General features: G+C 37.0%; 1 protein-coding gene across 1 annotated transcript in view; it reads right to left on the reverse strand.

Annotated features, from left to right (window-relative positions):
- Positions 1 to 3,738: 3,738 nt before the first annotated feature.
- Positions 3,739 to 23,840, reverse strand: part of CADM2 (cell adhesion molecule 2) — a 59,784-nt gene continuing 39,682 nt past the window's right edge. The window contains exons 3-4 of the mRNA XM_029085154.1: positions 7,536 to 7,661; positions 3,739 to 5,951 (exon numbers count right to left, since the gene is read on the reverse strand). Coding sequence (XP_028940987.1) covers positions 5,833 to 5,951; positions 7,536 to 7,661 — 245 coding nt within the window. The 3' untranslated portion in view covers positions 3,739 to 5,832. The remainder of the gene's footprint in view (positions 5,952 to 7,535; positions 7,662 to 23,840) is intronic.

Consider the following 23,840-nt stretch of genomic DNA (forward strand, 5'->3'; position numbering starts at 1 on the left):
TTGGCAACAAGATGATTCCTAGATGCTGGAAGTATTCCCTTAAGGGCTGCTGGAAGCATACAAAGCTTGGAGCATCCCGAGAATGTCGAGTGATACAGAAGTGTGCTGTTAAACCATGTTTGTCCCCTTATTTCCTCCTGAGTTAGAACAAGTGCAGAGTGCTGGGTTAGATTCATCGATAGCAAGAAGGAACTGTGCTAAACGCTGTTAGTGCCAAGTAGACAACTCCCATTTGCTTTAGAGGTACTTAGGTCCACTCTGAAAAAAAAACCAGGTGGGAAGTCCTGCTCTCGAGAAGAGTTTCTACTCTGCTCCATTGACATCAAAGGCTGCTCTATCCATTTAATTTTCTCTTATTGTTTGCAATAGTCCTTCCCTGTCCTCTACGCATTGAGTGTTTTTAATGTAAACATGCCCTGGCAGTATTATGTTTAAATAAGTAAGAGACATGTCAGAATATCTCAACAGTATTGATATTGCATATTTAATTCAAAAGCTTGCATGTGCTTTTAAAAGTTGCTCTTCAAACCTGCGTGACTTACTGGAAAGAATTGTGTTGCAGTTGGATTGCACATCATTATCTAGTTATATGCTGACTAAATATTGATATGTTAGAGCAGTTTATTTTTCAGCTGTTTGGGATGAATCCCCAGCCAGTGTAAATTGGCCCACATTTAAGGCAACAGAGTGAAGCTGATTTATACCAGCTGAGGCTGTGTCCTTATGCCCTGTTAAAAGCTCAAACTATCCCAAAATGAGTAAAGAACAGGGCAAGAATTATGAACCCAGGCAGTATTTTTTTCTCTATTTTTAACAGAAAAAAAACAACCCTCAAAAAAACAGTGATCTAATTTCAATACTACACCAAGGATTCAGTAGTATTTTAAAAGGTATACAAATATCTCATAGCTAGTATTTAGACTAAGAGGTAGATGTCATAGTCTAGGAACAGGACAGTGTGGAATGATGCTAATGGCAGTTGCTAAATACATCTATTTGCCTGTTAGACAGGACACAAAGGAGGGTTATAGCAACGGCAACCACAAGAAGGCTTACAACATTCTTTTCTTCTTTTGCTATTCTATGTTACCTGTCTTTGGGTGGATTCTTTCTGGAAGGGCTTGATGGAAAAGTGGCGAGAAGTAAAAAGATCAGTAATACAAAACTTCACGTTTACAAAACGTTAGCTTTATCATTAAAGGCATCCTCTGTACTTTGATGGAAGCATTTTGTACTTACAATTTAAGATTACCTGGCATTACTGAGCAAGTAGTGGAAATTCCAGGTGAGGTGATTCAGCAAAATAGGGGTCAGAAGAATGCCGCTCACTCTCTCTCTCTGTTGTTCATGCTAAAAATACCAGGGCATATGGCAGCATATTTCAGCATCTTAACATACTAGGCTCCCTTGAGGACAGAAAAAAAGAGGAAACTTGTGCTGTTGAGCCAGAAATAGATTACAGAACAGTGTTGCCAGATATACAGAGGGCTGGCAGCAAAGCCATTAGCGGAGTCAGTGTCTTACTTTGCCTAAAGGTGTTTCAGTGATATTTCATGGGCCTCAAAGAAATGGAAAGCAAAGCTAGTGAGAATGAGGAGTGATATAAGCAGATTTATAAATTAGTTTTTCATTGCAAGTCGAGGAATTACACATATTGCATTAGGATATCCACTGCTTGTATATGTACCTTCCAGTTTTCCCTTGTGACTGTTAGGGATCGTCCCCCTGCCTGAAATAATCAAAATGCATATTATAATTACACGGTTTTCCAATATCCATACACAGCAAGTACAAGATACTTACATGTAAGTACACTGTATTTACCTATATTTTTGCATAGTTTTTAGTGTGTACTTTGTGCCACTTAATAAAAAGCATTACTCATATTGTTTGTTTTTCTCTATCAGACAGCTTATTCAACTCAAGTTGAAGCAGCTGGATTTTTGGTATGTTCATCACAGATTACCAGTTCCTAGGAGTGTAGAGATTAGACACTTTGGAGGAGTCTGGATATGCGGTGGGGAAAGCTTGCAGTGTGAACATGAAGTTTTAAATCACCTCCTTAATTAAGAAATGCAATATCAGATTTATGGTGCAAATTTAAGAAACTTACCTTTAATTTGAACGGAATTGTAAAGGTAAGAACTCCATTTTCCTTTTGGTAACACTTTACAATAAGTGGCACTAAATTACACTATAACTGCTATGTTACAGGGAATTACATGTAACTACACTGTAACTGTTGAAATAGCTACTGTACATGTGCGTACATGGTAACTTCAGTGCTGTTACAATAATGAATTACATAATTACAGATGATTCTGTCCTTTCTTTTCGTTATATATATATATATATTATACTGTAATGAAAATACACAAGATGTTAACTTTCATGTCTTATTTAGAAAAGTTGGTTTTCTTCATGTAGTCTCAGTGCAAGACGAACCATCTTTAAGTAATGTGGAAACTTTTTTTAAAGTGTTCGAGCTTAAATTCTGAGCCTCAAGTTAATCATCAGGTTCCTTAAACTGTTTCTTGGTTTGTCAGATGACACTAAAAGAGTGGGAGGATGCACCCATTGTCTTCCGATGCACCACTTTCTTGTTCAAAGAATGAGAATGTTCTTGAAGCATTTAAAAAAAAAAAAAAAAAAAAAGAAAAAGAAAAAAAACTACATCAAAAAGTTTAAAAATAATCAGCAACTGACACTGTAAACAGTACACTGGCAGAAACGAGCTACCTGGTCTTTAGAAAACTACTCTGCAAGTGCGTGTGGGAGAGGATGTCACACGCATTTTAGCGAGGGCGGTTCCCCTCCAGGGCTTTCGTTTTACACCTCACTGGGTACCTCACACCATAATCAAGGTGGTATTTCAGAATGGGATCTTGGATAAAGAGAATGGATGACTGGCTTTTAGCCTACTGAATGTCGTTAGCGTTGAGCCGTGGTTCTGCTTACAAAAAAGAGGGATACCTCTTCTTGGTGCAAGATAATGGAAGATCAACTTTGTTATAAACCAGCACATGTGAGAAGTTTTAACTGAAAACCAATGAAATAACCTATTTTAACAGTACAATTTAGATCTCTTTTTGCCAAGTTTAAATGCTGTTTCTATGCCACTGGAGAAAATGGTTTGAAATGGTTACCTCAAGGGTGATCCTGGTTTTTGAAGGTCCTACCTGACCTTGGTTGGGCAATGGTTCAAGTCACAACCCTACGATTGAAGCAAGCTGGAGTTAGGAGGAATGAAAACAGATGTAAACACCATGCTGGTGGGGAATTCCACTTGAGCAAATAAGGCCCTTGTCCAGGGAAGCACTTATTTTTTTTTAAGCATATGAATAGTGCCTTACAGTCCAACGGAACTTCTCCCACGTCTGAAGCTGAGCACGTGCTGAAATGCTGAGCTGAACTGGGCCCCAGGTCCTGAAAGAAAACCTTGTCATATGTGATACTGTACTGTAGTGTGATAGTTTCACACTAACGTAACTTACTGTTATGACAAGAACCCATATTTTTGGTATTAAACTGAATGACTTCCTTTGCCAGCCTTTCACATATGTATGTTTTGAAAGACATGAATATCTTGTAAACCTATACTAGTTTTCAATGTGTCTAGTAGCACCTACCTGGTTCTCTCAAACTACCATATTATATTAACATATTATTGCATTTTTCCACAGATGGGTACGGAGTGAACTGTAAAAACAAGCATGCAATCACATCAATGCAGACTTATTTCTTTAAAATGTCATACTGTATATGATTTATTATGTTAACACTCAACCACATCATATTATTTATGTCTGTATATTTTGAAAAAAAGTGCTGCTTTGATTGACGTCACCCTTTTCTCTTAGAAATTAACAAGATAAATGTTTCAACAAAAACAATTAAAATACTCTAATATTGTCCTTAAAAGGTTTATACTCTTCTGATAAATAATCTGACACAGCACCTTTATCTTCCATTTTACCATACTACATGATGTCATATTCCAAACTCTCCCTTCCCCACACAAAAATAAAATCCCAGGAGAAAGTCCTTTACAGCAGACCATCATGCTTTTAGGCTTCACAAGTACAGAGAGAAACACTCTTTTGTCAAAGGTGCAAAACTTAGGAGCAAGACAAGAGCTCCATCTAGACTCACTTGCGTTCTCCAGTGTAGAATCATTTCCAAGAGCTGTTATAGCAACCTTTTTATTTCATTGGAAGAGGAAATAAGCCGATGGGCTTACAGTGTTTTGTTGTCATATTTAAGAGCATGTGATTTTTCAGCTGTCAGTTACACAAAAAATTTCAGAAATAATCCAAACAGAGACTTTCACTGTGGAGCTAAAAGCATGGCAGGAATTCTCTATCATTCACGGTGACATAAGTTTGTACCTCACAAAATGCATAGACAGGAATTTAATATAAAGAATTAGTCCATTTACTGTATACACAAAACATATATCTTTTGTTTTAACACTTCTATTTTTTCTTTTTTTTTTTTTTCTTTTTTCTTTTTTTTTAATTTTTTTTGGCAAACCAACATAGAGAAGCAGCTCTGGAACTGCCAAATTAAAAATCGAGAATTTTAGCAACTCAATATTATTTTTTAAGGATACTAATCAAATGTGGTTGTAATTTAAAACCTGAGGCTGTGCACTGGTTGTTAGCTTAAAACTACCTTTCCATATAACATTGTGCTTCCATTGTATAACAAAGAAAAAATTAACAAGAACTAGAAAAGTTTGCTGCTGAACAGTGCTAGGACATACAGACAAAAAAATACTATTACATGTTATCTACTCAGAATATTGATTTGAGTCATATCTAAAGGGATATAATGGACATTAGAAAATGCTTACTTGGGACTGACTTAGCTACTGCCAAAAAAGTTAAATATGTATCAAATAATGTTTAATTGAATTTATTATATGCACTATATACAGATACTAAAATGCCTTGCAGTTGTGCCCCATGAACATTTCAAATTGGAGTAGGCAGGTGAGTTCATGTGAAGCAAATAAATTATAAAAACAGAAATTAACTCAGAAAGTTCTCTAATCTTTGCGATCCCAAAAAGCAGTAAAAGGGCAGGACAAATCTGTTTCAAACCAAACACTATGATCTAACTTTGCAGAATCTGTATAGCTATTCAGCATGGTTTTACCACTGAAACATGGCACTGCTGTCAAGGTACCATTGAAAACATAACAAACCAAAGCAAAACAACAACAACAACAAAAAATGTTCAGTGGACTTTTTTTTTTCCCACCAAATCCAAGCATACAAGAAACTATACTAAAAATATTTCAGTTTGCGTTTTTTCCTAGGGCATATGTTTCAAAAACAGGTTGCTTTTTGACTTATAGATAGATATGTATAAAACATTCTTTGTAAACCTCTAATCTTAGACTTAACATTTTATGTAAGTAAATTAGGTCCTTACCTAATAGTATTTGTTATGAACATTGTTCTATGACATACTAGTAGGGACATGATAAAACTGAAAAAGAAGAAAGTTGCATAACATTTAAAAATGTAGAAAACTTGGATTAAGATGATGATTAACATTGTTAAGGCTGTATATTCAAGCACTGTATGTTAAGAGAGCAGTGGATATGAATTTTAGGCAATAAGAAATGTCCTGCTTTACGCATGATACTGTAATTATAGAATGATGATGTCAACAGCTGATTGTTGGCATAAACTGGCTACTTATAGCAGGTATGCGAGTTAATAAAGATAGCAGAAGATGGCAGAAATGAATTCTGAGCAATGATAGCCAGTTTTCTCCAGCAGTCAGCTTGATAAGTCAAACTCCAAGATTCTAGCTCTGCATCTAAATGAAATACTCTTTTTTCTCCTCTGCATTGACTTGGCTGCCTTCTGCATTGATAATGGCTGTGTCGGCATCAGGTGCATCTTCAGCTCCTTTTGCTTCATTTGTTAAATATGTTCCTACAGGAATTAGTACAACAGAAAAGAAAAAAAAAAATAAAAAAATGATAGATTAGGATATTTTTAGCTTTACATTGCATTATAGGAAGTATATTTCTAACAGTGGCCCGATTGCTTCATGAATGGACAAATATTTCTAACAGAATTTTAGTATAAATCACACAGGTGTGCTCAACTTTCTAATATGTCTTAAGAAATACTTGTAGTATTAGTACTGATAATGCACATGCACAAATTCAAGCATATCCACAATAAATCAAATAAATCTTTTAATAAAAATCCACTTTATCTAACTGCAGTAATATGCAATATATTTTGCAATTATAGAGCAAGTGAAAAATCTTGGTTATTTCATGGAACAGCTACCCATAAAAAACAAACCAACTTTGAAGACTTAGATATTCATAAATGCTTATTTTCTTAAAAAAGGCAACCAATTATTTTTGCATTTTTATTTTTTCATTATCGTATCTATACTTTAATTTTACAGAATTGTATCATAGTCACTTCCATGAATTACAAAATTGAGGCAGTTTTATTAACTGAATCCACCACTCAAATTATACTATCACAGAAATTTTTATGCTCAGGATGCGAATAAAAAGAACTGTGTACAACAGTCAACTTTCCCTATATGAAAAGCATTATTTATGTTGGCATAAGATGTATACGTGTTCACACAGGAAAGTAAAACAAAAGACACACTTTCACTGGCTCTTTAAAAGAATCTCGGTTTCCCCCCACACAGTCCAATCAAACTAAAAAGATGGTTTTATCAGCTTCTAGCTGCTACCCATATGATTATCCTGTCTAAAATAAGATTTAATGAGTTAATACCAACACTAATCCTCTCTTCACTTTTTTTTTTTGTTTGTTTTTGGTGGGAATAGGGAATCAACCAAATTTTAACAACCGGTCTACAAGTCATTCAGAGGTTAAATCTCAAGAAATGATTTTGGAATTAACTAGATCAAAATCGGATCATAGAGAAGCTTGGTCAGAAGTCAGTGTCACTCCACCCCTGTTATTTCTAATGGCAGGAGATATTGAAAATGAAGGGAGTAGAAATCTGAAGATTAAATCTCTGAATGAAGTAAAGCTTGGCCCAGGAATGAAACCTTTATTCCAGTGAGATCATTGGTAAAAGTCACTGATCTGAAAACTCACCACTGGCTTCTAACATTATCTTTTTAAATACACATTTAAAGTGTTAGCACAATTTATGAAAACGAGAAATCTTGTTCACTCAATGTATGCATCTTCTGCTGACTTGATATTCTAGTGAAAACTATGAGATCATGTAATCAAGTGTCTAAAGCTAAGGGCTCAAACCAAGGGGCAATCTGATCTCTCAGTCTCTCTAAATCACTGGCACAGTATGACCTTGTACATGTAACGAGATGCCCTTTGCCTTAGCCAGTCCACCGGAAAACTGGGTAAAATTCAGGGACTTTGCTCACTGTGAACTGAGCTTTCTAGTCCAAATCATTTAGCAGATGGGGGGAGGCAAAAGGCAACAGCATTCCCAGGTGAAATCATGCCTTGCTTCCAAAAGTGACTGAACTTCCACTAAATCTGGCTTACCTTTATGTCTTGCCAGGTATCGACCAAGGAGAATTATAGAACATAGCGTTACAAAGACAACTACAGCCACTATTCCTCCTATAAGAGCGTGGTCAGGTCCAGTCTGTCCAGCCAAAGCATTTGGATCTAGAGGGAGAAATGAAAAGCAAAAGTAGTCCTAAGCAGCCAAAACCTGTCAGGAAAATTCACAATACCGAGTTTTATACCAATCATCCTGAAAATAGGGCATTTCCCTCTTTAATATTCAGCATGGTTATTCCCACTTTTACTACCAGTATCTTATCAACAATATAGTGCTGCTTGTATTCCCGGATTGTTAAAGCCCTGAGGACATCACAGTTATGAAAAATATTACTTTATTTTTCTCTGGCAGAGGTTATTAAATGGGAAAGGTTTCTGGTTTTGTCCTCGTCATTTTACAACTGAAAACCTGGCCATAGCTATTTATAGAAGGAAAAACAAGGAACTGAGAATTGGGGATCAGATAGCATCAGCAGAATAGTGTCTGCATAATACATAATTTATAGGATTGATTCTCAGTGGGGATCCCTTATATATTCTCTTCCTCTCATTCCTATCCTATTGCACCAGGAATAAAAAGGCAGATAAAGTGCAGCCGTGCCAAGTTCCTCTGCACATGGCTGAGTCTGCATGAATTTGGTCAGATAAAGGTATCAGGCAATCTGAAAGATCATAATTCACTCTCGAGCATCAGTTTGTGAATTTACTATGAATACTCGATTAATGCCCAACATGAACAAGCTGTAATAGATATTAGATATATTAGCAGGTTCATTTTACTATTGCAGAGAGCTCGGAATACTGCCAGATGGAAACTTTCAGTGCTGGTCATCTGCCCGTTCTCTTGCTCGGTGCTTCACAAAAGTTGCAAAGAGAAATGGGAAATCATTTCATGGGAAATGGCACTACTTAGGGGTGAGTAATTCTCTGGAGCTTTTGAACAATGAACCAGCAACCTGTGACTGTTGACTCACCTGAAATATGCAAAAGAAGGTAAAAATTCAATCTAAGGATCACGGTAAGATTTCTATTTTAATGAAAATGCCTTTGCTACGAAGCAATAGTAATTCTCTGAAGATGCTATTAGCTTGTACTGTATGTAGCAATCAGTCTACTCTCACTGCTTCAAGGGCATTTCCCTTGTAGGAGCTGTTTATATTCTACAAATAGTTTGCAAACGACTTCTTTGCTTTGCAAAAGGGAAAGGCAGGAAAAATATTTACACAGAAAAGAAGGCAAGTCTGTAAAGACATAGAAGGGCCACTGATAATGCCAAGGAGATATACCTCCATGATAGGGATAGCAGCAAGATGTACAGATCTATCTACACAGACACAGGGTACATAAATATAACATTATATAGATGGAATTAAAGAATCATGTTTTCCCCTCCTTTTGTAAACTGTCAGGTGTACTGAACCAGGTTTGCTGGAGCAGAGCGAAATGGCCACTGTTACAGAGAGTTCTGCTCTTAGCAGTCACTGAACCCATCAGGCATGGCTTTGCTTTGTCACTTATCGCTGGCTTTCTGAGCTCCTACAACTTTCTCTTCTGACTCTGGGGAAGCTGGCCACAGCACTTCCGTGGACATGATGTCAAATAATAGGCACTGGCCTCAAAAAAAGCTAGAAATACCTTAAAAAGTCAGCTGTGCTTGCCCCCTCCTCCATCTCCATGAACCTCCAAGCATGGTGCTACTGTTGGTGGCACTACACTCAGTACACAGAATCAGTCCAAGCACACATCGGCTCTATTTTGGTGATTTAAGAAATGTCCACGAGTTCTGTATGCCTGGCAGGGAAAAGCAAGAGGGCTGAAGTCTTGCCTCCCCAAAGCAAGAGCTTGCAGCACGCAGCCACCCTTCCCCACGCCTTGCAGAAGCTCTGCTTTCCGAGGGGAGTAAGGAGGAGGTGACTGCTCTCTTGAGAAAACAGAAGGTGACAGCTTGCTGCAGGATTGTCAGCCTGCTTGAGCCACCCAGCAAATTCCTCCTTCTGTGATGCCTGGAGAAAGGCTGCCGTAAAAATCCTCCCTGCAGCAAAAAGGCAGCACCAGTTCGGGCACTAAGGAGCTGGGATGTTCCTGCAGGAGAAGCTCTTGCCCAACACTGTGCCAGGAGCAGCACAAACACGTTCTCCAACTACAAGCGACCTCCTGCAAGTATACTAGCAGTAAAATTAAGGAACGAAAGGAGATATTTTAAGGGATAATATACTTTCTGATGCAGAGTACAATCCAGAGAAGGGTTAGCACAGCACTTTATCTAGAGGCATTTTTTGAAAAGCTGATTGCAGTGTACAGCCTCAGCTCAATAGCCAGATTTACAACCTACCTCCTCTGTGAGCTTTAATAAACGTTAGAGATAAAAATCTTCACAATACACCGAGATGAATATGCCTCTATTTTTATCCTTAGGTGAATTCCTATTTATTTTATACTCCTATACACTCCTCTGACATACCTGATGTGACTACATGAAGTGACCTAAAGCCAGCATACATATAAGGTTCCCACCTATGAGTGTGGATTAATAAGATTCTACTGCAGCTATAGGTTGAAATTTTTAACTTTAAAATTAATTTAGGTATTAATTGGAATGCACAGGTACTATTGTATTTCTACTATAATCTCTTAACCTTGGTATCAAAGCCAGATGATACTGATAACTATTGCTAGACAAGTTTATCCACAAAAAAAATTATTAAAGACCTATTACCATGATATTACCACTGAACAGTTTATTTCTTAAAAATAGAAAAGGAAAGGAAGGAAGAGATGGAAGGGAAGGAAATAAAGATCCTCAAAAGTGGTCAACATTTTATTGGGAAACAAGCATTCTTTCATCTCAAAATTAAAATCTCTACAACATAAACAATATTCTGAACAGGAAGTGCACCTCATAGAAATATTCTCCTCATAGAAAAATAATGTTAGCATTAAATATAAATATGCTTTACATTATGCATACAGAGTAATGCACTGTACTTTTGCCATTCATGAAATGACCTAAGCCCCACGAGTGAATTATAGACTTGGGACTATCTATCAGTGTATAAATAATTCTGATGTCAAAATGTGCCTGAACAGGATCTGAAAGATAGAAATACAGGGGTTTGGAAATGACATCATTTTGTCTTTTAGGTATTTATACAGTGAACATGTATAATTATCCAAGTGTTCCTTCTGGGCATTTGTATTAGCTATTCCTATTAAAATTCCTGAAAGTGCCAAGTTTGTATTTGTGTGCTGACCACTCCACAGTTTGCTTTCCAAAAAATAGAACAGTATTCAGATTATTTTTAGATTCCCATTATAAGCTTCATGGGCTTTACCAGGTAAATCCTACCCTGCCGCACGCATAACTCCAGCAAATGAAATCTTAAGTATGCAACTGTGCAATAAAGACTTATAACACATCTGTTTCCATTAAAAAAAAATAAATAAAAAATTACTCTGTTCCTGTTTTAAATATAGACTGTTTTTTACTGCATGAACACAGGCAGCTACAAAAGTCGTGCCCTGAAACAGTGAAATTAAAATTTTGTAATCAGACTAGATCTTCTTCAAAGATCAGTTCTTTTTCTGTTTATTTCATCCTTTGATGAGACTAAGGAAATCTTATAGCAAGATAATGACACAAAAGCTCCTAATTCTCTTTTGTTTGTTTTCGTTCTAAGTTTAGGAGGCCTCTTCAAAATACTGATTGCTGAAGCTGTGAAGTTGCCCCCATTTTCAGCTTCTGTGATTTGCCTGTTACTGTTTGTTCACACACCTACAGAAATAACACACTTAAAGTGACTAAGAGGAAAAAAATGTATCATTCATTAAGAAATGAAACACATCAGACACATTTTAGACCTATTAAATAAGTACATATGTGCTTTTTTATGACCTGCTGACAAAGTTTCAGTGTAGAACATTTTGATATGAATTCACATATTAGTTAAGCAGAGAAATTTTGGAACAGTTTTTCATACTTTTGCATAAAATATATGTTACTTATTCATCTAATTTCATTTTTTTTTCTTGCATAAGTTTTGTTCTTATTTATGCATAGTTGACTTAACTGAGCAGGCTGTAGGAAAGGGTCAGATAACCCTTTCCTGAGAACAAGCACATTTATGAATACTGAAATGGTATATTTTGGGGAATATATGCTCAAGTAGCCCCCTTTATTGCAGAATTTTGTTAAGGTGTATTTTTAGCTTAGGTACTGCAGTTTAAAAAAACCCACCACTCTTGAGCTTGAGATGTACCCAAGTTTAAGGCATCCAAAATAATAATTTGTTTTGATCGTTTCTACTAAAAGAAAAATTGGAAATAAAAGTCCTAATTTGCTGTGGAGCTTAAACAGATTTCACAAAATGAAGATGTAAACAGATGTATTATTCATAAATTACTGTTCCTTAAGGCTGGGAAAAGAACAGAGATGTCCCATTTCTCAGACAAGTACCGAAACCACCAGCCTAGAGTCACTTTTACTGATTTCATGAATAATCAATTGCTGAGGCAACACAACCACTCCAGCAAGGGATCCTGGGGCATGGCTCCATGTTACCATTTCTGTGGCAGAAAAATCTCTTCAAGTGACTCCTGTTTCTTTCCCCATATTCAAGAACTTGTTATCACCCCCAGTACAACTTGCCAATACTTCATACTTTTGCAAAAGCAATTTTTCGAAGAGCCTGGCTCAAAATCAGATCAGTAAAGCAATGTGCATTTTAGAGTGGAGAAATCTAAATAGGATAAAAAGTAAAAAAATGCTCTGTCATATCTGAAGGGCTGTGGAATTGTTGTACATGAGGGCAGGGTGAAAATGAGTGGTGGGAGCCAGTGAGTGTTTCTGAAGAAAATCGAGCAAGGAACCAAAAATCATGAGACATCTACAGCTGTACTACTTTTAAGTGACTTAGACAGAGGAGAACAAACTGCAAAAACTATGGGATGCAAGTAGCTTTGGGTTTTGTGAAGTCCACCAGTGAATGCAAGTTAAATTAGAAATATTACCCATTGAAACTTCTGTGCATTTCAGCTTAATTTCCTAAGGAGAGATGGTTCATGTGATCATGCTCTTTCACTCTGTCCAAATTGAAGAACCTCGCATCCAGTACAATGAGTTTTAAGAGACAGTAAAGACCTCCAGATTATTGTTTTCCTATAACTAACCTGAAAGGACAGGTTGCGGCAGAAGCTCAGACCTTATTAGAGAACCTAGAGGAAGGATGCCTTTAGAAAACCCTAACACAGACGAAACTTTCAGTCAAAATCTGTGGCCAATAATTAATTTTTCATTAGAGGTTTCTCTCCATTGTGAGTAATTCGGTGTCGATTATGGCACAGATCCTGTTTGAAGCTTTTCACCTGGTTAAGTGGCATTTACAACACCTGAGTCCTTCCCACTTCACCTTTTTTCCCTTCTTCCATACCCACTCTTCCTGCTCCTCTTCCTTCTTGTCTCATAACAGGTCAGCTCACACTGCAAGATTTGTATAATTCAGTTAAAAAGGTAGTCAACCAGGAGGCACAATCTTGTCAGAAACCAGAGATTTCTTTCTGCAGCTCATGGAACAAACTTGGTTTTGAAAACATATTCAGGCTAATATCATTCACTGGATTTAGCCATAGGGTCCATGTAATTTTTAAGTGTCCCACAAATGTAAGCTTTGGGAAAACAAACAAACAAACAAACAAACAAAAAATCAAACCTAAAGAAATCTACAAAAAACTCAATGATTTGTCTAACACCAGTAGGAAAAAAACCCTAAAATAGGAATTTACTCATAAAATGGATGGGAGGTAGGACTGAAGCGATAGCTGACAAGGTATTTGCTTTAGGAAAAGTGGCAGTAGAGCTGTCTGTGATAAATGCTGGTAAGTTAAGTAGAATTTACCCATTTTAGCCTCTTAATTTGGGCATTTTTCCTGGCCTGGAGTGTTGAAACAGGTATTTTTAATCTCATTTTGTAATATACTGCTAACCACTAAAACACATGTACGTGAAACTTGTAAAGTATTGTTAACGGGGAAAAGAAAGTTTCTGCGCCTTCATTTAAATTGCAAAGAGGAGCTGCCCAAAGGGGCTGCTTGTGAAATTTGTTGAAAATGTGTTTTGTTATTCACCAATGCTGAACTTAAAATATGTGACAAGCTTCTTTCTCCTTTCAGTGCCTGAAGCAAAGAAGAACAAACCACTGTAGTAATATACAGCATATATAAACTGCTATTTTAATAGTAGAACATCATCAAGCATAGAGAAGACAGGCAGAGGGGAAAATAAAAAAAGTTGACTTGTAAACCTTCAAAGGAATTGAGAGCCTTTTCTTCCTACGTTACTGCAGCAGCACATTTGGCACATTTTGCCTCTAAGTGGTTTTTTCACAGTACTGAATTATATATACATTCCTATTACGAAGAGCCCACATCCCAGAAGGATAAAAGTTCCACACGAATATTTCAGCAGCTGAACCTACAGCTCCTTTTGAAGAGTTCATGTTGTTCTCGTGAATCTAAGACTTCTTTCAGTGGAAAGAAAAACCCAAATGTCTTTTGATGTGTATTTTTAAGTAGGTAGCCCTTGTCAAAGGTAAATAAAAACATTACCCATATCTATTTATTTTGTAAATGTATTTTTTTTTGCAATGCTAATAAGAGAGCTCTATACCTACAATGTTAAGATGAAAAGCTTAACAGTATTTTTCAGGGTCCTTAGAGCCTTGTTCCAGATTTTGTGCCCTGTATCATTGACACAGCTTTCTTTAATTTTTTTTTTTATTTTTTTTTTCCCTTAATGCTGCTTTAAAAGCTCCACTTCCATGAAGGAAACAGTTCCTCTAATTAGAGCACATAAAAGACTTTTCTTATTGACAGTATTATATTTTTTGTCCATCAATAAACTCATTAATTGCTTCAGACTTTGTCTTAGGAAAAAAAAAACCTAAAATCTGTAATTCTTTGTCTTCATCCTATTTTCTGCAGAGGATAATTAAGTCAATTCAGGGTTTGAAGAAATACCTGCAGCCTGTTCAGCTCTAACTTCTGGCTACTGAAACAGGAGGCTGTATGGAAAGAGACAACTGGTACAGATGACTGTAGAATTTCCCTGTTAAGTTTCTCTCCCTGAATGAGTCCACTGTGGGCTGCAGCAACAGGCAGGTAATGTCTTAACTCTGCTTCCAGCATTTTAATGTTCATCTTTTTGTGAAGTTTCCGAATGCTCAGTGCCTTCATTGAAGAAAAGAAAAAACAGATTGAAATTTGGAAACTTCAGACTATTAGATTCTTGAAAGAAAAGAAAAGAAAAGAAAAGAAAAGAAAAGAAAAGAAAAGAAAAGAAAAGAAAAGAAAAGAAAAGAAAAGAAAAGAAAAGAAAAGAAAAGAAAAGAAAAGAAAAGAAGGAAGAATCCATCCCTACTTAGAATATCAAGATGCATGGCTTCCTACTTTGTGAGAAAAACCACATTTCATAAGTGTTATCTTTCCTCTGATGACTTTCCATCAATAAATACAGGAGGATCACTGCTCTTCTTGCTCTTTTCAATCAAAAAAAGGACAGGCATCAGCTGGAGTAGGTGTGTACCCAACTCTTTTTCCTGTCATCAGAAGTTAAATTATCCATACAAATAATGAACCATTGTCTAATTAACACAGAGACTGGAGATGCCAACATACTCTTCTGCTCCCTTCCTTGTAGTACCTTCTAGTTGTGGCTTTTGGGCACTTTGTACAGAGTTGGATTTGGTAGAGAGAATATGAACATGATTGTACGGGAAGGGAGCGTGGGACCTGTGCTCAGCAGGGTTTTCTGAGCGCAGGCATCTATTGCTGCGTGCCGTCACAGGGGTTGGGCCAGGCACTCAGATGGTCTCTCGCTGCCTTATCTCTCACATACCATGAGAAAACAGCACATTATCACCACAACTACACATCATGAACTAGGGTGAAATTGCTAAGAGACTAATTGCTCAACATGTTTAAGGAAGTTATTCTGCTAAGCTCAAGGAAGCCCCAACAGCTTAAGACTTCTAGAAAGTAATATAAATGTTTCCACTGTGATTTTTTTGGTCACTTGGTTTTTATGCTGTTACACATAAAACTCCCTCACAGATTGCTTCTCAGAGCTAACCAGTACCACTGCAGAGCTCGAATAATAAATACCACCTCAAGTAAGCAGTGCAGGAAAGACATGCTATCAGAAATGGTATGAAATAAATGGGGAGGTTCACCGAAGTGTAGCGATGGAGACAAAGCTGTTCCTGATGGCAGAAGCTATGGAGAAGGCTTTCTCACCACGAAAGCAGAGCCACAGACGTTAAGCTAGCTGAGAACATTTATGGTTGTACACAGAATCATAGAATCACCTGGTTGGAAAAGACCTCTGAGATCATAGAGTCCAACCCTACCTGTCCACTACTAAACCATATCTCCGAGCATCTCATCTACCTGTCTTTTAAACACCTCCAGGGACACCTTCATCAGAGAGGCATGAACAGAATCACAGCGGCATAAGGTACATTGCACTGAATATGTTAATGAGATTTTTAAACCCAAGAAGGGCAGTTTTAATTTAATTGAAAAGCAGTTGTAATTAAAACTTACTCTGTGGCGGAAGAAAACCCATTGTTCGAATGAATTCTTTATGCTTGTCATACTAACTTTTTCTTACCAAATCAGATTAGAATAATTATAAGTCTATAATGACATCAAAACACCCAAGTAAACCAGCCAATTACAGCCAGAATCTGACACCTTATTCATGCTGAACAGCAATTTAATCTGTCGTGGGACTACTCAGTATGAGTAATTGTAACAGAATTTCCTCTTTGGCAGTTAATAGCATATTTTATCTGTCATTGTATCTCTAGAAGATTAGCCAGGCATACTTGCAGATAGGGTAACTGATCCAAAAGAGCCTGTTGACTGACCCAGCTCATCTCAGAAACAGAGATGTGAGAGACATTAGCAGAGACTGTTGTAATGCAGAGTAACAGAAGAGTAAATTATTGATAGGAAGGTGAGCACCCCCGGTAATGTATGAGGCATCTTTTAGAGATGTTTTAATTAGGGCATAAAAATCTCATGTAAATTCTGTGGGGCAATGGCAATATCCATTAGTGAAGTTTCTGTCCAAGCAATAAAACTACCTTCAATTTGTTTGAATTTTTGCCTGTGGTTTAATGGAATGCTATCCATTATTTATGCCAACTCTGTACTAATGGAAACAACAATATTTTCCCCATTTAATAATGACATGCTTGATGGAATTCAATATCTTAACCAAATTCTCCTCTGGGAACATTAAGACTTGTTGTTTTCAGATGCCTTAAAGTTAAATACCGTCCAGCTGTTAGTAAGAGACTGTTTGCTCTTAATGCCATTGATTGGTAATGGATTTACTAAGAATAAGGTTGATCTTTGCTTTCCAAAAGGCTTTTTGTATTCATAAAAAAAAAATAAAGCTACACAGTTTTTGGTTTATGGGCCTATTTTTATTTTTTTAACTCGGCAGCATGCTTTCATTTCCAGCAGCACTCATGATCTCTAATGTCGGCATCACAAGCTGCAATATATCTGGATGCTACCAAAGGGGTCACATCCACACCAGTTTGTAACTGACAGATTCATTTCCTACCTTCTCTTGAGACAGCAATGAGGACTGGAAAAATCAGAGGTCCACTGTAATTACTATGTATATTTCAGATTAAATAAATGTGATAAAAGCCTCCATCTGGCTGTTGATCAAACGTGCAGAGGCAGGCTGATTTTCAGTGACACATTACAATATGTCTCTTCTAACAGTCCCTAATGCCACCCTGTAAATTACTTACATTTGGGACTACTTGACTACGGCAGACAGAAATATTACTCACTGCTTAAATGCTGCCTACTGGGAGTATGGGAGACGAGGTCTAATCTTAAAGTTGTTAAGCAAGGCATTAAGAAATGATGGGGCCATGTTTATTTTACTAAATGCCGATTGTGCTTGCGCTGTTTGAAAACAGAAAACCCAGTTTAATAATAGCCTGAGCCTGTTCCTGATGCTGGAAAGCTGTAAAAAGTCTAACACTCGGGAAATAAGAGTAAATGGTGTGCTGGCTGGAACAGTTCTTGAGGAGAACTTTGAAAAGTCCTGCAAAATATGTCAATAGTTTCAAATTATCCTCTATCTGCTGAAAATATGCAGGCCTCTCTTTGAACCAAAATTCAAAGATTCATGGTCTTTCATTAAAAAAAAATCCCAACCAGCTACCTGAAAAAGAAACAACAGAAATTTCAAGGGGAAAATAGGAAATAATGCTGCTGCCATTTCTCCATTTACTTTACACCTCTCCTTGGAGTGGTGGTTGCAATATGTGGAGAGTTATAATTCACTACATTACTGAAGGTCTTTTAAAAAACTTATGGTAAGAAAGAAAGGCTGGGGAAAAAATGTGTATGGGATATTCACAGAGCAACTAATTATGGTGAGAAGGGCTGTTCTTTCTTATGATTTACAGCTCCTTGAGGTTTACAACTCACAAAACAACAACAAAATTAATTCAAAATTGAAAATACCAGTGCTTATTTTTTTAAGAAAAGACAAATCTCCTCCCTTAGACAAACTATGGATATTTCTAGTCTACCATATCACATTGGTACTTCTTGCTGAACATTCATTCTGGCCATAAAGTATACCAGGACACTCTGTGTAAATCAATTTGCTACTCAGCAAAGAGATTATTGACCCTTTAAATTCTTGTTGTAAAGCCCAGCAGAAAGCCCTTGTTGATCTACAGCTCTTCAGAGGACAGCATCTTTGTACTGCAGTGGTTAAAATTGGTTTCCTTCTAGGCACTGGTCTGGAAAAAGTTCTTGGAAGCATTCATAAGCCTAGGAACATTTCCTGGCATTTCTTGCTCTAGAAATATTCTGCTCATCTCCTGTTTGATCACTCCAACAAGTAACTTTCTCTTCCTTTCCCTATTTAGTTCTTATTTTGTTTTAACTGCGTGAGATTTTCCATATAATCCCTTCACTCTAAATTGCCTCATTAGCCTACATCACTTGGCATCCACTCTTAACTGAAGTGGTTCATTAAATGACATTTCCTCTTAAAAGGTCTCCAAGAACTTATCCCTCTCTTTAGGAAAGCATGAACACAAAATGTGAAAGCAAAAAAACAACGTTCCAAACAAAGCTGGAATTAACACGACTCTTCCCAATGTCATTGCTGAGCAACTTTCCTTTATCTCTTTCCTTCTTCCCTTCCATCCTAATAAGGCCATTCCCTTTAGGTTATAGCCATGTAAGGGACATGATGTTTCTCCCTGAAGCATTCTGTGTGCTTAAATTGATGAAAACTAAAGACACACTCCAAAAATGTGATCTGATCATGATGATATTCTGTTCAACTCAGAAGCTTTTGTTAGTCAGCAAAATCTTAGTTATGACTGCCTCACTAGCATCTATAACAATATCATTCCCAACATGAAGCTCGCAGATACTACATTCACCTGAAAACCAGAGATTCTTTCTGAAAGGTTGAGCATATGAAGCCAAATATGGATATTTCAAGCTTCCCACTTATTACAGCCTTTAATGTGGTAAAGCAAGTAGTATGCAACAAGTGGGACTTTAAACAAGATAAAGTGTTTTTGTTGAGTTGGAACTGGATTGTTAGATCCCAGCTTCAGTTTACAAGACACTGGCTACCAAAGGAGACACAGATAAACTACAGAAGGAGCTAGGAGCTCTTCCTCTAGCTGTGAGAAGCAGTGTTTTTAGCCTTCCTAGCTCTCTAGAAAGCTTTATCAAGCTGCTCCTCCTCCTGCAGAGGTGAGCTTCATGAATTTAGAGCCCATTGCGACAGCTTCTCTCTGCCATCAGCATGTCTGGGTCTGGCGCCAGAAGCAGCAGCAAGCCCACGGTGCTGGGCAGTGCATAATCAAAGAGTCCCCCTCGCTGGCAGCAGCCTTTCATCAAAGTACTGCTCTTGTCACCTGGGACAAGGAGGCAGCATGTGGCCTGTTCCTGCAAAATCTATTTCAGTACTTAAAGGGGAAAAGGGGTTTTTTAGACATTGCAGTCCAGTAAAATCATGAAAAGGTACCTTGCTCTGCCTAGCGATGAGCTAGGCTGCTCACAGCAACGTGTAAGGCCTCGAGGATGGGGAGGTGTTCCCTTGAGAGGAAGGTTAGATTTTCCAGAGATAAGCACGGAAAATCAGGATGCCATCCAACAAATACCTGACTGTGCGCTTTGGTAAAGTGTTTTCTTTTTCTGTGCCTCAATTCCCCTAAAATAAATTGAGACTCATGAACAATGAATGATCTTGACTCACAGAATGACTCATAGAACAACGAGTGAGTTTGAGACACCATGGTAGCAGGGGTAAGGCAGGTACTTCACCTGTCTTTACAAACAATACCTTACATAATAGTAGATAATAGTATTTAAAAACATTTGAAATTGACTTTTGTGAGTTGAATTTTTACTAAGCTTTTGTTGGATATATTTTTTTGTTCTTTGGAGAAAAGGAAACTGAGTGTCTATTATCATGTGTTTGCATAATGAAGAAATTAGTAGCTGGATGCCTTTATTTCTGAGAGATGAGACTGAGCAAGATAGCCTTGCACAGCTACATTACTATAAGTAATTCACACCAGGTAATTGATGGAGATAATAATAAACAGAAAAATGGAAATAAGCCAGAAATAGGATGATTCAACTTTCAGATTATGGGAACAAACAGAGAAATATTAGGGATGTTGTTAAACATTGTTAAACAGGTTGACATGAACTCTTGGGTTCATAAATAACCTTGAATTTAACAGGAAAAGTTGTTCCATTTTAATAATAGAATCAATGAAGATGTAGGTCTGCTGATACAAAAAGTAGCAGAGAACTAATGTTTAAAAAAATGTACAGCTATATCCTCCTGGCTTCAGTTGTCTTTTTCATCCCAGTAATATCTACTTTCTCATCCCAGTAATATCTACTTTCGCATAAGTTAATAATATATGTTAATATTTATAAATAAATAAGTTAATATAAGTTAATAATTAACTCACAGAGTTAATAATAAACCAGCATCCTGCAAAGGGATGCTAAGATCCTACTATTGCTTTAAGATGTATGGTTCTTTCTGTGTTGTCTTAACATTGTTGCCATCACTGTTATATCTATACTTTCAAAAATTCAACAGGCTCTCCAATTACTTTTCTCCTACTTTCTAGTAATGGACACACTTGAATCAGGGAGCAGGAGTTCACATAAAACCTTAGAAATTATACTGCAGAAATGAGCTGTATGTTAGCAGAGGAAATCTCTATGTGATAGAAAGGGCCTTGTCTTCCTCTAATAATTTATTTTTTCTTGAAATATTTTTTTTTCCTATATCTCAAAAACAGGGTCACAGCAGCCATTCTGAAAAAAAAAATTCCATACTAGATGATTTCAGATAATGTTTTACAAAGCATTATACATAATAAGAATGTCAAAGATCAGCAAATTGTTCCAATGGACTTTCCATCAAATTATGTTTACAATTACTGAGAGGTTAGATTTGCAAAGAAATGAGATGACATTTCAGCATTCTGTGGCAATTGCAGTATTTTCAGTCTGAGGATTTCAGTTTTATGGCCAGCTTGACAAAACTAGTGTAATTCTGTTTTTCTCATGTATAGCTAAGTTTATTTATAGCAAGGTCAACTCATTTGAAATCTCTTGTATCTCTTTACTCACCAGAGAAATTGTCATGCAAGTAAAACTCGGGATGGTGTTGTTTCTCTGTAATAGCAGGGGGTAAGAACCAGCAACCAGCGACCACAGAAATTGCTTCTCTGCCTGTCAAACTTGATATTCAATGCACAAAACATTTCATAGATAAAAATATACTGCAGCTTATCTCCATGTAATAACAGTGAGCATGCATCTTTCAAAGTACACTGTAGGTCCCAAACACAGCAGGGGCCCTGATGGCACTACCACGTGGAAGCCCTCATCTAACAACCTGACAACTAAATATACAGTCCAGATCTTCTCCACCAACCTGGGGAGATAAAATCCTGCCATAAAAATTCTGATTTGAAACTTCCTTCTGCCCCCAAATTCTTTGGGAAAGCATTCTGCAGCGCACTGGCCATCTCTTTTTCTCTCCTGCTCCCCCCAGTCCCTTCCTCTCTGGTAATTTGACTTCAAGAAGAGGAAAATTTCTCAGCAAATCTGCTAATGATACAGTATCTCAACTATATTTAGGCGTGAGCTTCTACATATTTATCTGGGCCTCAGTGCCACAAGCATCCACATAAATCCTGTTATTGCCTTGCTACTGCATTGGTGTTACTTCCTGCTACTGATTTGGAAATTAAAATGTTTTCTTTGTCCCAAAAGTAGGTTCTATGAGACCTTTTGCATATTTTTTCTATTCAGCATTACTGGGTACTCAGGATGAAATCCAAATGTGCATTTAAACATCTTTAATACAACTTAGGTCAAATATGAGCAACAAAGTCCTGAAGTGTGTTCACAAAAATGTGGTTTAAGCCATTTAAAGGACAGGAAGACAAACGTGTCCCTGACGAACACATCTTTGGATCCTTGTTAGTTACCCTTGGATAACTAACATGCTGTACTGTGCATGCCTAGAGGCAGCACTGTTTTGGCTGAGCTGATCATCTGTGTACCTGCCTGCCCCATAAAGTTGCTTTAAATTCACAAAGTAGGTGTCTCCAGCCCTAACTTGCCTGAGGGTCCAATTGATTTGTTTTACCTCAATGTTAAATACACACTTGAAAATATTGAATTCAAATCAAATTGTACTAGCCACAGACAGTTTTATTCAAGATGCAACATGAAGAGGAGCAGAATCATTATGCCTCACTAAGGGTGTGGAGATTAACAGGGAATATTAAAATAAACACAATTCTGGCATGCAGTAAAGAGGGTGAAACCCCCTGAAATCATAAGGACATCACCACAACAAAATTACATGCCATGGCCATGACCACCTTTGCACTTTAAGACAGAAATGAAGTCAAATCCTGCTGATATGAAGGAAAATATTAAAAAGCTAAATCTGGTTAGTCCATAGACTCACAGACAGAAATGAATACTGAGAGAAGTGCTAGAGAAAGTCTCTCCTTTTAACTCTCAGTTCTCAGAATCTGACTTCAAATTATTCCACCTCTTCATATGCCAAGAGCAATATGGATAGGATTACTTAAGGAGTAAAATACCACACAGTATAAGAACTCCGGAGTTTTGTCTTTTAAAGAAGCAACAGTGTGTATGGGATCCATGACACATCCAAAGCACCAGTTCAGGGGCTTGCTTAAAGAAAACAAAATTAATGTTGTGAAACACTTCAGTGCAACACTTTGAAATGTCTCATATGTGCCTTTTGAGGAAACATAAAAAAATGGTGGCTGTGATTGCTTTTCACAGCTAACAACAGCATTTTGATATCAGATCTTCCTTTTTGAGGTAGAACTTGTGTGAAACAAGCAGCTGTGCATCAAAACCAAAATACTCTTCCAAAGAGCTACAAGAAAGACCTAAGACATAAAAGGACTGGTAATTATAACAGCACAAACATAATGAGCTCTGAGTGTAATTGATGGTGAGTTGAACTGTTCTTTCAAATAAAAAAATCAAACTTCATTTTCAACATTTTTAGGGAGAGATATTCTAGTGCTACCTTTTTCGTAGTGTTTTTACACCTAAATTTTACAGGAACCTTTTATTCCCAGAACACCCTGAAAACTAGATGACTCATTTCAATAGGTTACGCCTCATGAAACATTTTAAACAAACTTGAAAATCAATTATAACAAAAGAGATGTTACACCAGTTGTGGAAATTTTGGAAAAAGAAAGCCATGTTTTCCTTTACAGCATTATGTGCTTATTAACATATTTGATACAGGAACATAAACAAAATATTTTATGAGATTTTAAAGAAACAGAAGAGATTGGAAAGACTGGGAAAGGGACAAAAGGACCTACCCTATAAACACAAACCTCTTTCCTTCCATTTTTCCCATTTCATTAGCTTTTTTACATAAACAATGTTGAAACACAGAGATGCAGCCATATTCTCTGATTTGTGGTACTTCCTACAAGACAGAATACTTTAAAATTCAGCAGAAAGAGTTACTGTGCCTATAAATGAAAACAACCAGGACCAAGAAAAAGTACTGGGGACATTTGTTCTCTGTATGTAGTAGGGATGGGGAAAGGAAAGGCAGATTTTCAGAGATGCCTTAAAAGAATAGAGAATTAAAATAAGCATGCCCTTCTCTTAGTTATT

This window comes from Antrostomus carolinensis, unplaced genomic scaffold (genome assembly GCF_000700745.2).
Source record: "Antrostomus carolinensis isolate BGI_N321 unplaced genomic scaffold, ASM70074v2 scaffold1305, whole genome shotgun sequence".
In the NCBI taxonomy this organism is placed as follows: domain Eukaryota; kingdom Metazoa; phylum Chordata; class Aves; order Caprimulgiformes; family Caprimulgidae; genus Antrostomus; species Antrostomus carolinensis.